This window comes from Nerophis ophidion, linkage group LG08, assembly GCF_033978795.1.
Source record: "Nerophis ophidion isolate RoL-2023_Sa linkage group LG08, RoL_Noph_v1.0, whole genome shotgun sequence".
NCBI classification, from domain to species: Eukaryota; Metazoa; Chordata; class Actinopteri; order Syngnathiformes; family Syngnathidae; genus Nerophis; species Nerophis ophidion.
In genome coordinates, this window is record NC_084618.1 from 22,317,923 (window position 1) to 22,333,883 (window position 15,961).

The 15,961-nt window shown below is 43.3% G+C and overlaps 1 protein-coding gene across 11 annotated transcripts in view; it reads left to right on the forward strand.

Moving 5' to 3' along the window:
• Positions 1 to 15,961, forward strand: part of LOC133557515 (disabled homolog 2-interacting protein-like) — a 440,633-nt gene that overhangs the window by 336,935 nt on the left and 87,737 nt on the right. For all 11 annotated transcript variants that reach the window (XM_061907996.1, XM_061907997.1, XM_061907998.1 and 8 more), the window contains one exon: positions 3,604 to 3,702. In XM_061907996.1, coding sequence (XP_061763980.1) covers positions 3,604 to 3,702 — 99 coding nt within the window. The remainder of the gene's footprint in view (positions 1 to 3,603; positions 3,703 to 15,961) is intronic.

Sequence of the window (15,961 nt, forward strand, 5' to 3'; positions counted from 1 at the left end):
GTTATCGACAAACTGTGACGAGCACAAAAGTCCAATAGCAAAACACCACTCGGGTTCAGATCCAGGCGGCCATTCTTCCCAATCACGCCTCTCCAGGTTTCACTGTCGCTGCCAACGTGAGCGTTGAAGTCTCCCAGTAGGACAAGGGAATCACCCGGGGGAGCACTTTCCAGTACTCCCTCGAGTGTTCCCAAAAAGGGTGGGTACTCTGAACTGCTGTTTGGTGCATAAGCACAAACAACAGTCAGGACCCGTCCCCCCACCCGAAGGCGGAGGGAGGCTACCCTTTCGTCCACCGGGTTGAACTCCAACGTACAGGCTTTGAGCCGGGGGGAAACAAGAATTGCCACCCCAGCCCGTCGCCTCTCACTGCCGGCAACGCCAGAGTGGAAGAGGGTCCAATCCCTCTCGAGCGAAGTGGTTCCAGAGCCCTTGCTGTGCGTCGAAGTGAGTCCGACTATATCCAGCCGGAATTTCTCAACTTCGCGCACTAGCTCAGGCTCTTTCCCCCCCAGTGACGTGACGTTCCACGTCCCAAGAGCTAGCTTCTGTAGCCGAGGATCGGACCGCCAAGTGCCCTGCCTTCGGCTGTCGCCCAGCTCACAATGCACCCGACCTCTATGGCCCCTGCTATGGGTGGTGAGCCCATTGGAGGGGTGACCCACGTTGCCTCTTCGGGCTGTGCCCGGCCGGGCCCCATGGGAACAGGCCCGGCCACCAGGCGCTCGCCATCGTGCCCCACCTCCGGGCCTGGCTCCAGAGGGGGGCCCCGGTGACCCGCGTCCGGGCGAGGGAAATCTGGGTCCATGGATTTTCATCTTCATAAAGGTCTTCGAGCTGCTCTTTGTCTGATCCCTCACCTAGAACCTGTTTGCCTTGGGAGACCCTACCAGGGGGCTTTATGCCCCCGGACAACATAGCTCCTAGGATGATTGGGACACGCAAACTCCTCTACCACGATAAGGTTGCAGCTCAGAGAGGAGGCGTGACCAGTAGATGGCAGTCAAACATAAGAGATACACGTAGGCTGCACCGTTTGATGTGCTTCAGTATAGGGGTATTATTATGGTGTGTGTATAAGGTAAGGCATCTTATCTGGCGTTTTGGTTCGCAGTACTATACAAAAACAACTTTTCTTACCTGCTGATCTGTATTTGGGATCTGCATAAATAACTGAAAAATTTGCCTTTGTAATCTGTGTCAACAACATTGTCGATAAGCTTCTTCTTTTCCTCTATCTTCTTGTTCTGTGACATTCATCCTCCACTGTTGCCATTTCTAATATAAAGTAGTGTAAAGTTCTTGTTATGATCCGTTTTGGACTCTTTCAGTTCCGAGTTGTGCACTTCCTTGTTTTATTCTTGTTACAATGGTTACGTATTTGTTCCACCTGCTCTTACCTTTGACGCGCACCTGGGTTTCATTGATCGCCATTGTATTTAAGCCTGCCTTCTACCTCAGTTCTTTCTTGATTCATTGTTTGCCGTATGCAAATTAATTTCATTAATATATGACGTACGTAATTAATGTTTGTTTCAAATTTTTGTCAAATGTGTTGCATTATAGAGAGTGGGGTTTAGGTGGGCGGGGTTTGGTGGTAGCGGGGGGTGTATACTGTAGCGTCCCGGAAGAGTTAGTGCTGCAAGGGGTTCTGGTAATTTGTTCTGTTGTGTTACGGTGCGAAATGTGTTTGTCATTCTTGTTTGGTCTGGTTTCACAGTGTGGCGCATATTTGTGACCGTGTTGAAGTTGTTTATACGGCCACCCTCAGTGTGACCTGTATGGCTGTTGACCAAGTATGGCTTGCATTGACAAACAATTCCCTCTCTAGCTCTCTCTGTCCCTGCTCCTCCTTCACGAATGTTGATGCGTGCGCACATCTTCACAATTTGTTTTGTTTTTAACCCTTCTTAACCCCTGTTCGTACATTGGAAAATACGCACAACCTTGACACAAAACGCCGGACATTTGAGGCATTTGAGACACCCCGCCCGGACAGCCCGGACAGTCCTGCAAAAGAGGACATGTCCGTATGGTCAGCCTAGAAATAAACCTGTACGTCCGACACCCGCGCTGTGGACGCACTCAGGTCCGTATGTCACCCCGAGATCTGTTGGCTCTTTGCCGGCGAAAGTTTTTTGTCCCGTGTTTTTTTCGGGTGAATAACGACAAGGGTTTTCCCTCCAGCGTTCATCCCGGCTCCGCGTCCTGTTAGGTCGTTTTTTTTGGATCCTTTTAACAGCTGATCTCACTTAGCAGATTCCCACCAGCGCTCTGAGTCAGGCGCCCTTGTCGGACTCTCCAGAAGAGCGGCAGCCCGGGGTTTTGTGGTAGCTGGGGGTGTATATTGTAGCTTCCCGGAAGAGCTAGTGCTGCAAAGGGTTCAGGGTATTTGTTCTGTTGTGTTACGGTGCGAAATGTGTTTCTCATTCTGGTTTAGTGTGGGTTCACAGTTTGGCGCATATTTGTAACAGTGTTCAAGTTGTTTATACGGCCACCCTCAGTGTGACGTGTATGGCTGTTGACTAAGTATCGCTTGCATTGACAAACAATTCATTACCTCCCTCTCTAGCTGTCTCTGTCCCTGCTCCTCCTTCACGAATGTTGCTGCGTGCGCACACCTTCACAATTTTTGTTTTTAACCCCTGTACATACATTGCAAAATACACGCAACCTTGACACAAAATGGCGGGCATTTGAGGCATTTGAGACACCCCGCCCGGACAGCCCGGACAGTCCTGCAAAAGAGGACATATCCGTATAGTCAGCCTAGATTACACCTGTACGTCTGGCACCCGCGCTGTGGACGCACTCAGGTCTGTACGTCACCCCGAGATCTGTTGGCTCTTTGCCGGCGAAAGTTTCTTGTCCCGTGTTTTTTTCGGGGCCCCAAGGTGCGTTACTGTAATTGGTGAATAACGACAAGGGTCCTGTTAGGTCGCTTTTTTTGCCCCTTTTAACAGCTGATCTCACTTAGCAGATTCCCACCAGCGCTCTGAGTCAGGCGCCCTTGTCGGACTCTCCAGAAGAGCGGCAGCCCGGGGTTTTGTGGTAGCTGGGGGTGTATATGGTGGCCTCCCGGAAGAGTTAGTGCTGCAAGGGATTCAGGGTATTTGTTCTGTTGTGTTAAGGTGCGAAATGTGTTTGTCATTCTGGTTTGGTGTGGGTTCACAGTGTGGCGCATATTTGTAACAGTGTTAAAGTTGTTTATACGGCCACCCTCAGTGTGACGTGTATGGCTGTTGACCAAGTATGCCTTGCATTCACTTGTGTGTGTTTGTGTGTGTGTGTGTGTGTGTGTGTGTGTGTGTGTGTGTGTGTGTGTGTGTGTGTGTGTGTAAAAGCCGCATATATTATGTGAATGGCACGCTGTTTCTAAGGAGGAAAAGCGGACGTAATAATGTTGTCCGGGAGGAATCCGGGAGAATGGTTGCCGGAAAGGGGCACTGAAATCCGGGAGTCTCCCGGGTAAAATCGGGAGGTTGAAACAGATACCGATAATTTCCGATTTTACATTTCAAAGCATTTATCGGACATCTCTAATTGGTGCTCACTCATATCGAAGCACTGACGTTTTTCTTCTCTGGTGTGTCGTGGCGGCAGGTGACGACCTCCTCGGGAAGCAAGTGCTTTTCCTGCCGCTCGTCGGCCGAGAGAGACAAATGGATGGAGAATCTGAGGAGGGCGGTCCAGCCAAACAAGGTAAGGATGGGCGGGGGGGGGGGGGGGGGCACATTTTGTCCTGCAATAATCAGGGATACAGTAGGATGTAGAGACCACACAACTCCACTCTTCGATTATTCAAACTAAAAGACGTTGTAGAATTGCGTACTCCATTGGTGACGTTCAAAACTAGAAATAAAGTTCTTCCGAAGGACTTGCAAAAGGTATTTGTGTTCACGTCCAACTTTAAACACCCAAGAGTGCGAACAAATTTGAAACAAATGTTGCTGGCGTGACAGCGAGGAATTCTCTAAAGCAGGGGTCACCAACCTTTTTGAAACCAAGAGCTACTTCTTGGGTACTGATTCATGCGAAGGGCTACCAGTTTGATACACACTTAAATAAATTGCCAGAAATAGCCAATTTGCTCAATTTACCTTTAATAAATAAATCTATATATATATAATTGTTTTCCTTTTATGGAAGGTTTTTTTGTAGAGAATAAATGATGAAAAAAACACTTAATTGAAAGGCTTAAAAGAGGCAAAAACACGAAAAAAATGAAAATTTAATTTTGAAACATAGTTTATCTTCAATTTCGACTCTTTAAAATTCCAAATTCAACTGGAAAAAATAAAGAGAAAATTTTGCTAATTCGAATATTTTTGAAAAAAAATAAAAAATTATGGAACATCATTAGTAATTTTTCCTGATTAAGACTAATTTTAGAATTTTGATGACATGTTTTAAATAGGTTAAAATCCAATCTGCACTTTGTTAGAATATATAAAATTGGACCAAGCTATATTTCTAACAAGGACAAATCATTATTTCGTGTAGATTTTCCAGAACAAATTTTTTTAAAGAAATTCAAAAGACTTTGAAATAAGATTTAAATTTGTTTCTACAGATTTTCTAGATTTGCCAGAATAATTTTTTTGAAATTTAATCATAATAAGTTTGAGGAAGCTAAAATGAAGAATTAAAATAAAATGTACTTATTATTGTTTACAATAAAAAAAAATACTTGAACATTGATTTAAATTGTCAGGAAAGAAGAGGAAGGAATTTAAAAGGTAAAAATGTATATGTGTTTGAAAATCCTAAAATAATTTTTAAAGTTGTATTTTTCTCTAAAATTGTCTTTCTGAACATTATAAGAAGCAAAGTAAAAAAAAAAAAAAAAAGAATTTATTTAACAGGCGAAGACCAAGTCTTTAAAATATTTTCTTGGATTTTCAAATTCTATTTGAGTTTTGTCTCTCTTAGAATCAAAAATGTCGAGCAAAGCGAGACCAGCTTGCTAGTAAAAAAAATAACATTTAAACAAAATAGAGGCAGCTCACTGGTAAGTGCTGCTATTTGAGCTATTTTTAGAACAGGCCAGCGGGCGACTCATCTGGTCCTTACGGGCGACCTGGTGACCCCTGAGCTAAAGAAAGACTTAAAAAGTTGCAGGAATATCTTTGGATTTAAAAACAGTTACAAACACAGACAACTGGAATTATGTCAAACCGATTTTGAATTTGGATTGGACGTGACATTGTGAAAATGCTTCAACGAAAATTTTAAAAAGTGTGTTGGAGTTCGGGTGTTGGTGGAGGGAAGAGTGATAAAGTCATCTAAAATAATGTCTGTTAGAAAGAAGGCAGATAAATATAAGAGTGGTGTATAAGGAACAAAAAAACAATTATGGTGTCAACTGTATATGACTTAGACTTCCTTTTTATTGGCATTCAAAATTGAACTTTACAGTACAAATAAGACTGAAATGTCGTTGCATTAGCTCCTGGTAGTGCAGGATAAAAAAAAAAGCAATAAGGTTCAGATATAAATAAATAGATTACTTTACAGATAAACATATTGCACTTTTGCATATGCATCCAGGTTTATGGATGTATGTTATATTGTCTTTTTTTTTATTCCAGCGAGTTAATCCATTTTGGGGGGAATTGAGGGGATAATTTAATTAGGATGCGTTCAAGAGTCTTACGGCCTGAGGGAAGAAGCTGTTACAGAACCTGGATTTTCTGCTTCGGAGGCTGCGGAACCTCTTCCTAGAGTCCAGCAGTGAAAACAGTCCTTGGTGGGGAGTGGGAGGAGTCTTTGCAGATTTTCTGAGCCCTGGTCAGGCAGCGGCTTTTTGGAGTTACCTGGATAGGAGGAAAAGGAGTCCTGATAATCTTTTCCGCCGTCCTCACCACTTTCTGGAGAGATGCTGTTGGTCAGCAGGCTCTCTATAGTGCCTCTGTAGAATGTGGTGAAAATGGGGGGAGGGAGCCGTGCTCTTTTCATCCCATGCGCTGGCTGCTGAGCTCTTTTTACAAGAGCTCTGGTGTGTAGGGACCAGATTTTACACATATATGTATATATATATATATATATATATATATATATATCCATCCATCCATCCATTTTCTACCGCTTATTCCCTTTTGGGGTCGCGGGGGGCGCTGGCGCCTATCTCAGCTACAATCGGGCGGAAGGCAGGGTACACCCTGGACAAGTCGCCACCTCATCGCAGGGCCAACACAGATAGACAGACAACATTCACACTCACATTCACACACTAGGGCCAATTTGGTGTTGCCAATCAACCTATCCCCAGGTGCATGTCTTTGGAAGTGGGAGGAAGCCGGAGTACCCGGAGGGAACCCACGCATTCACGGGGAGAACATGCAAACTCCACACAGAAAGATCCCGAGCCTGGATTTGAACCCAGGACTGCAGGACCTTCGTATTGTGAGGCAGACGCACTAACCCCTCTGCCACCGTGAAGCCCCATATATATATATATATATATATATATATATGCATTTTCCTGAAAGGAATAAAAAGAAATGATAATGATTTTCGAATAATTCTAATAATTCACAATTCTTATTTGTAACGATTCTTAATCGGTTCCCAAAAATGAACAATTCATTTTTATTCTTTTTTTTTTTTAAATCCATCCTGTCCAGCCACTCAGGAAAATTGTCTTAACGTGGTTTTCGCAGCTTACTGTGAGGTTTGTTCTCCCGGGATGCAAACGGACTATTCAGGACAGGACTTGAAGGTAGGAACATATTTATTAATTAATTAATTAATTAATCCTACACATCTCAAAAGACAGGAACTAAAACGAAAGGGAAGCGTGGCGTTCGCACGAGAGGCCAAAGAACAAAAAACGTTAACGCAGGAAACATCGACGCTAACACTGAGCATGAACTATGGACATTGAACAAACAAGATTTACTGTGGCATGAAAATTATCAAAACGTGGTTTTCGCAGCTTAATGTGAGGTTTGTCCTCCCGGGATGCAAACGGACTATTCAGGTCAGGACTTGAAGGTAGGAACATATTCATTAATTAATTAATTAATCCTACACATTTCAAAAGACAGGAACTAAAATGAAAGGGAAGCGTGGCGTTCGCACGAGAGGCCAAAGAACAAAAAACGTTAACGCAGGAAACATCGACGCTAACACTGAGCATGAACTATGGACATTGAACAAACAAGATTTACTGTGGCATGAAAATTGTCAAAACATGGTTTTCGCAGCTTACTGTGAGGTTTGTTCTCCCAGGATGCAAACAGACTATTCGGGACAGGACTTGAAGGTAGGAACATATTCATTAATTAATGAATTAATCCTACACGTCACAAGACAGGAACTAAAACGAAAGGGAAGCGGGGCGTTTGCACGAGAGGCCAAAGAACAAAAAACGTTAAAGCAGGAAACGCTAACACTGAGCATGAGCTATGGACATTGAATAAACAAGATTTACTGTGGCATGAAAATTGTCATAAAGTGGTTTTCGCAGCTTACTGTGAGGTTTGTTCTCCCGGGATGCAAACGGACTATTCAGGACAGGACTTGAAGGTAGGAACATATTAATTAATTAATTAATTAATCCTACACATCTCAAAAGACAGGAACAAAAACGAAAGGGAAGCGGGGCGTTCGCACGAGAGGCCAAAGAACAAAAAACGTTAACGCAGGAAACATCGACGCTAACACTGAGCATGAACTATGGACATTGAACAAACAAGATTTACTGTGGCATGAAAATTATCAAAACGTGATTTTCGCAGCTTACTGTGAGGTTTGTCCTCCCGGGATGCAAACGGACTATTCAGGTCAGGACTTGAAGGTAGGAACATATTCATTAATTAATGAATTAATCCTACACGTCACAAGACAGGAACTAAAACGAAAGGGAAGCGGGGCGTTCGCACAAGAGGCCAAAGAACAAAAAACGTTAACGCAGGAAACATCGACGCTAACACTGAGCATGAACTATGGACATTGAACAAACAAGATTTACTGTGGCATGAAAATGGTCATAACGTGGTTTTCGCAGCTTACTGTGAGGTTTGTTCTCCCGGGATGCAAACGGACTCTTCAGGACAGGACTTGAAGGTAGGAACATATTCATTAATCAATTAATTAATCCTACACATTTCAAAAGACAGGAACTAAAACGAAAGGGAAGCGTGGCGTTCGCACGAGAGGCCAAAGAACAAAAAACGTTAACGCAGGAAACATCGACGCTAACACTGAGCATGAACTATGGACATTGAACAAACAAGATTTACTGTGGCATGAAAATTGTCAAAACATGGTTTTCGCAGCTTACTGTGAGGTTTGTTCTCCCAGGATGCAAACAGACTATTCGGGACAGGACTTGAAGGTAGGAACATATTCATCAATTAATGAATTAATCCTACACGTCACAAGACAGGAACTAAAACGAAAGGGAAGCGGGGCGTTTGCACGAGAGGCCAAAGAACAAAAAACGTTAAAGCAGGAAACGCTAACACTGAGCATGAGCTATGGACATTGAATAAACAAGATTTACTGTGGCATGAAAATTGTCATAAAGTGGTTTTCGCAGCTTATTGTGAGGTTTGTTCTCCCGGGATGCAAACGGACTATTCAGGACAGGACTTGAAGGTAGGAACATATTTATTAATTAATTAATTAATCCTACACATCTCAAAAGACAGGAACTAAAACGAAAGGGAAGCGTGGCGTTCGCACGAGAGGCCAAAGAACAAAAAACGTTAACGCAGGAAACATCGACGCTAACACTGAGCATGAACTATGGACATTGAACAAACAAGATTTACTGTGGCATGAAAATTGTCATAACGTGGTTTTCGCAGCTTACTGTGAGGTTTGTTCTCCCGGGATGCAGACGGACTATTCGGGACAGGACTTGAAGGTAGGAGCATATTCATTAATTAATGAATTAATCCTACACGTCACAAAAGACAGGAACTAAAACGAAAGGGAAGCGTGGCGTTCGCACGAGAGGCCAAAGAACAAAAAACGTTAACGCAGGAAACATCGACGCTAACACTGAGCATGAACTATGGACATTGAACAAACAAGATTTACTGTGGCATGAAAATTGTCATAACGTGGTTTTCACAGCTTACTGTGAGGTTTTTTCTCCCGGGATGCAAACAGACTATTCGGGACGGGACTTGAAGGTAGGAGCATATTCATTAATTAGTGAATTAATCCTACACGTCACAAAAGATAGGAACTAAAACGAAAGGGAAGCGTGGCGTTCGCACGAGAGGCCAAAGAACAAAAAACGTTAACGCAGGAAACATCGACGCTAACACTGAGCATGAACTATGGACATTGAACAAACAAGATTTACTGTGGCATGAAAATGGTCATAACGTGGTTTTCGCAGCTTACTGTGAGGTTTGTTCTCCCAGGATGCAAACAGACTATTCGGGATAGGACTTGAAGGTAGGAACATATTCATTAATTAATGAATTAATCCTACACGTCACAAAAAACAGGAACTAAAACGAAAGGGAAGCGGGGCGTTCGCACGAGAGTCCAAAGAACAAAAAACGTTAAAGCAGGAAACGCTAACACTGAGAATGAACTATGGACATTGAACAAACAAGATTTACTGTGGCATGAAAATTGTCATAACGTGGTTTTCGCAGCTTACTGTGAGGTTTGTTCTCCCAGGATGCAAACAGACTATTCGGGACAGGACTTGAAGGTAGGAACATATTCATTAATTAATGAATTAATCCTACACGTCACAAAAAACAGGAACTAAAACGAAAGGGAAGCGGGGCGTTCGCACGAGAGGCCAAAGAACAAAAAACGTTAAAGCAGGAAACGCTAACACTGAGAATGAACTATGGACATTGAACAAACAAGATTTACTGTGGCATGAAAATTGTCATAACGTGGTTTTCGCAGCTTACTGTGAGGTTTGTTCTCCCGGGATGCAAACGGACTATTCAGGACAGGACTTGAAGGTAGGAACATATTTATTAATTAATCCTACACATCTCAAAAGACAGGAACTAAAACGAAAGGGAATCGTGGCGTTCGCACGAGAGGCCAAAGAACAAAAAACGTTAACGCAGGAAACATCGACGCTAACACTGAGCATGAACTATGGACATTGAACAAACAAGATTTACTGTGGCATGAAAATTGTCATAACGTGGTTTTCGCAGCTTACTGTGAGGTTTGTTCTCCCGGGATGCAAACGGACTCTTCAGGACAGGACTTGAAGGTAGGAACATATTCATTAATTAATGAATTAATCCTACACGTCACAGGACAGGAACTAAAACGAAAGGGAAGCGTGGTATTCGCACGAGAGGCCAAAGAACAAAAAACATTAACACAGGAAACATCCACGCTAACACTGAGCATGAACTATGGAAATTGAACAAACAATATTTACTGTGGCATGAAAATTGTCAAAACGTGGTTTTCCCAGCTCACTGTGAGGTTTGTTCTCCCGGGATGCAAACGGACTATTCAGGACAGGACTTGAAGGTAGGAACATATTTATTAATTAATTAATTAATTAATCCTACACATCTCAAAAGACAGGAACTAAAACGAAAGGAAAGTGTGGCGTTCGCACGAGAGGCCAAAGAACAAAAAACGTTAACGCAGGAAACATCGACGCTAACACTGAGCATGAACTATGGACATTGAACAAACAAGATTTACTGTGGCATGAAAATTGTCATAACGTGGTTTTCGCAGCTTACTGTGAGGTTTGTTCTCCCGGGATGCAAACGGACTATTCAGGACAGGACTTGAAGGTAGGAGCATATTCATTAATTAATGAATTAATCCTACACGTCACAAAATCAATCAATCAATCAATGTTTACTTATATAGCCCTAAATCACTAGTGTCTCAAAGGGCTGCACAAACCACTACGACATCCTCGGTAGGCCCACATAAGGGCAAGGAAAACTCACACCCAGTGGGATGTCGGTGACTATGAGAACCTTGGAGAGGAGGAAAGCAATGGATGTCGAGCGGGTCTAACATGATACTGTGAAAGTTCAATCCATAATGGATCCAACACAGTCGCGAGAGTCCAGTCCAAAGCGGATCCAACACAGCAGCGAGAGTCCCGTTCACAGCGGAGCCAGCAGGAAAACATCCCAAGCGGAGGCGGATCAGCAGCGCAGAGATGTCCCCAGCCGATACACAGGCAAGCAGTACATGGCCACCGGATCGGACCGGACCCCCTCCACAAGGGAGAGTGGGACATAGGAGAAAAAGAAAAGAAACGGCAGATCAACTGGTCTAAAAAGGGAGTCTATTTAAAGGCTAGAGAATACAAATGAGTTTTAAGGTGAGACTTAAATGCTTCTACTGAGGTGGCATCTCGAACTGTTACCGGGAGGGCATTCCAGAGTACTGGAGCCCGAACGGAAAACGCTCTATAGCCCGCAGACTTTTTTGGGGCTTTGGGAATCACTAATAAGCCGGAGTCCTTTGAACGCAGATTTCTTGCAGGGACATATGGTACAATACAATCGGCAAGATAGGATGGAGCTAGGCCGTGTAGTATTTTATACGTAAGTAGTAAAACCTTAAAGTCACATCTTAAGTGCACAGGAAGCCAGTGCAGGTGAGCCAGTACAGGCGTAATGTGATCAAACTTTCTTGTTCTTGTCAAAAGTCTAGCAGCCACATTTTGTACCAACTGTAATCTTTTAATGCTAGACATGGGGAGACCCGAAAATAATACGTTACAGTAATCGAGACGAGACGTAACAAATGCATGGATAATGATCTCAGCATCTTTAGTGGACAGAATGGAGCGAATTTTAGCGATATTACGGAGATGAAAGAAGGCTGTTTTAGTAACGCTTTTAATGTGTGCCTCAAAGGAGAGAGTTGGGTCGAAGATAATACCCAGATTCTTTACCGAGTCGCCTTGTTTAATTATTTGGTTGTCAAATGTTAGAGTTGTATTATTAAATAGAGTTCGGTGTCTAGCAGGACCGATAATCAGCTTTTCCGTTTTTTTGGCGTTGAGTTGCAAAAAATTAGCGGACATCCATTGTTTGATTTCATTAAGACACGCCTCCAGCTGACTACAATCCAGCATGTTGGTCAGCTTTAGGGGCATGTAGAGTTGGGTGTCATCAGCATTACAGTGAAAGTTAACACCGTATTTGCGTATGATGTCACCTAGCGGCAGCATGTAGATGCTGAAGAGTGCAGGGCCAAGGACCGAACCCTGGGGAACTCCACACGTTACCTTAACGTAGTCCGAGGTCACATTGTTATGGGAGACACACTGCATCCTATCAGTAAGATAAGAGTTAAACCTAGGCCAGCCCTAAGTCTGACATACCAATTCGTGTTTTGATACATTCTAATAAAATATTATGATTGACGGTATTGAAGGCAGCGCTAAGATCGAGGAGCAGCAACATAGATGACGCATCAGAATCCATCGTTAGCAATAGATCATTAGTAATTTTTGCGAGGGCTGTCTCCGTGGAGTGATTTGCCCTGAAACCGGATTGAAAGGTTTCACATAGATTGTTAGACACTAAGTGTTCATTTAACTGCTCCGCAACAATTTTTTCGAGGATTTTTGAAATAAAGGGAAGGTGAGACACCGGTCGGTAGTTTACCATGAGGTCAGGATCGAGGTTAGGTCTTTTAAGAAGAGAGGATGAATAACCGCTTTTTTGAATGCTAGGGGAACAGTGCCCGAGGAAAGTGATAAGTTTATAATATTTAGCACTGACGGACCTAATAATACAAAGAACTCCTTGATCAGTTTCCCAGGAAGAGGGTCAAGTAAACATGTTGTTTGTTTTATTCCATTTACAGGTTGTAACAATTCCTCTAATGTTATTTCCTCAAAACGAGAGAAACTATTTTGGAGGGCAGTATCCGCCGTATATACCATCGTATCAGTGTTAATAGAACCCAGTTGTAGCTGGGACGCATTGTCTTTAATCTCCTTTCTAATGACTTCAATTTTCTTACTAAATAATTGCATAAAGTCATCAGCTGAGTGGGTGGAGCTACTGGAAGGAGTCCCTTGTTGGGTTAGCGATGCTACCGTACTAAACAAAAATTTAGGATTGTTTTTATTACGGTGGATGAGATTTGAGTAATATTTAGCTTTAGCTAAGGTAAGCATGTGTTTATAGGTTATTAAACTATCACTCCATGCTTGATGGTGCACCTCAAGTTTAGTCGTGCGCCATTTGCGTTCCAGCTTTCTACATAATAATTTCTGAGCTCTAGTTTCTTCTGTAAACCACGGGGTACGCTTTTTTGGAGCCTTATTTAACTTTAGCGGTGCTATGTTATCAATGGTTTCGTGCAGGGCGTCGTTAAAGTTGTTAGTGAGGTTATCAATAGAGCCCACATACTTTGGGAATGGTGCCATTACCGAGGGCAGTAGGTCAGCAAGAGTTGTCGTTGTGGCCGTATTAATGTTGCGGCTGCTATAGCAGTTATTATTATTATTAGTTTGCCGAACATGCGTCTGAACCTCGAATTTTATTAGGTAATGATCGGACAATACTTTAGTATATGGGCGTATCGTAACTTTGGAAACGGTGATACCCCTGACAAGCACTAGGTCTATCGTATTACCGTTGCGATGCGTGTGTTCATTTATTATTTGTGTGAGACCACAGCTATCAATTATAGTCTGTAGCGCTACGCACGGTGGGTCCGATGGGTTATTCATATGGATATCAAAGTCCCCCATTATGATTATATTATCGGCATGTGTCACTAGATCAGCAACGAACTCTGAGAATTCATCGATAAAGTCCGAATAGGGCCCTGGGGGGCGGTAGATAACAGCCAGGTGTAGAGGCAGTGGTGTGACAGACCTCATAGTAAGCACCTCAAACGATTTATATTTATTATTTATGTTAGGACTTAGGTTAGAGTTTTCGTTGTATATTAATGTGACCCCCCCACCCCTTTTAAGCGGACGGGCAATATGCGCATGTGTAAAGTTAGGAGGACATGCCTCATTTAGCGCAAAAAAGTCGTTTGGTTTAAGCCAGGTTTTGCTGAGATTGTTGTCTCTGATGATATCATTAACTAACAACGTTTTGGGAGACAATGATCTTATGTTTAAAAAACCTATTTTATAGGTAGTGGGCTGTTTTAGGGAATTTTTGATCAAATTATCCATCCATCCATCCATCCATTTTCTACCGCTTATTCCCTTTCGGGGTCACGGGGGGCGCTGGCGCCTATCCCAGCTACAATCGGGCGGAAGGCAGGGTACACCCTGGACAAGTCGCCACCTCATCGCAGGGCCAACACAGATAGACAGACAACATTCACACTCACATTCACACATTAGGGCCAATTTAATGTTGCCAATCAACCTATCCCCAGGTGCATGTCTTTGGAAGTGGGAGGAAGCCGGAGTACCCGGAGGGAACCCACGCATTCACGGGGAGAACATGCAAACTCCACACAGAAAGATCCCGAGCCTGGATTTGAACCCAGGACTACAGGAACTTCGTATTGTGAGGCAGATGCACTAACCCCTCTGCCACCGTGAAGCCCCGTAGTAGCAATATTAATAATGTTGTGTTTATTATGCCCAGTGCATTTAGTATAATTACGACCATATCTAGGAATTGATACGACGGGAATTTTCCGATTGTTTGTTTGTTCCTTTGATAAACTGCACGCATCATAGTTAGCCACCTCAGTAAAACACATGTCCAACTCTGAAACAATCAAAGCAGAAAAAACTTGTTCTAATTTAACTGACTCCTTACCCAGACCAGTAGTCTCGCATCTTCCATTTAAATCCAGCTTCAGGATGGAGGGAAGTGGTGTTCTGTGGGGATTAGCCTTCTGCTTTGTTTTTAGCCCCGCTCGACATCCGCGTTTCCGATCACACTGCTGGCGTCTGCTCCGTAGACGGCCTCCGCTGCTACTATACTCCCCTGCTTCACAGGCCGCTGGATGTAGCCGTAGAAGTATTCCCGTGCTAGTTAGCACGTCTAGCAAGCACGCGTCTATCAGTCCAAAACGGCCCGATTTGTCCACATCCAGAAGTGTCTGGCGGTCGTACGTGATCACGGAGTGACCACGATGTGAGCCAGCCATAAAGTTTGTAGAATTGTCCGGTATTTCTGCCAAATGTTCCATCTTTAGCAAGAGCTCCTCGATGTAGCAGCCTTTTCGGGCGCCGCCATCTTGGATATAAAAGACAGGAACTAAAACGAAAGGGAAGCGTGGCGTTCGCACGAGAGGCCAAAGAACAAAAACGTTAACGCAGGAAACATCGACGCTAACACTGAGCATGAACTATGGACATTGAACAAACAAGATTTACTGTGGCATGAAAATTGTCAAAACGTGGTTTTCGCAGCTTACTGTGAGGTTTGTTCTCCCGGGATGCAAACTGACTATTCGGGACAGGACTTGAAGGTAGGAGCATATTCATTAATTAATGAATTAATCCTACACGTCACAAAAGACAGAAACTAAAACGAAAGGGAAGCGTGGCATTCGCACGAGAGGCCAAACAACAAAAAACGTTAACGCTGGAAACATCAACGCTAACACAGAGCATGAACTATGGACATTGAACAAACAAAATTTACTGTGGCATGAAACAACTGACATAATTATGGCATAGCACAACATGAAACTGTGGCGTGAAATGTTTCAATAGTCTCTAAATTAGAGCCAGGTGAGCATCCCAATACCAGCGGCAGGTGAAAATCATAAATCGCCATTGTAACTAAAACAAGAAAGGTTGCTGAAAAACAGATGTTATCAGACACATTTACTAAGATAATTCTGGAAAATCCCTTATCTGCTTATTGTGTTACTAATGTTTTAGTGAGATTATATGGTCGTACTTGTACAACCTGAAGGTTGGCCCCGCACCTTTCTTCAGCAACAGTCTATGGGTGGTGGCGATGCCCATCCCTGCCCTTCGCAAGGGACTCTCTTCGAAACACGATCTTTCGAAATGATCGCTGCAAAATACAAT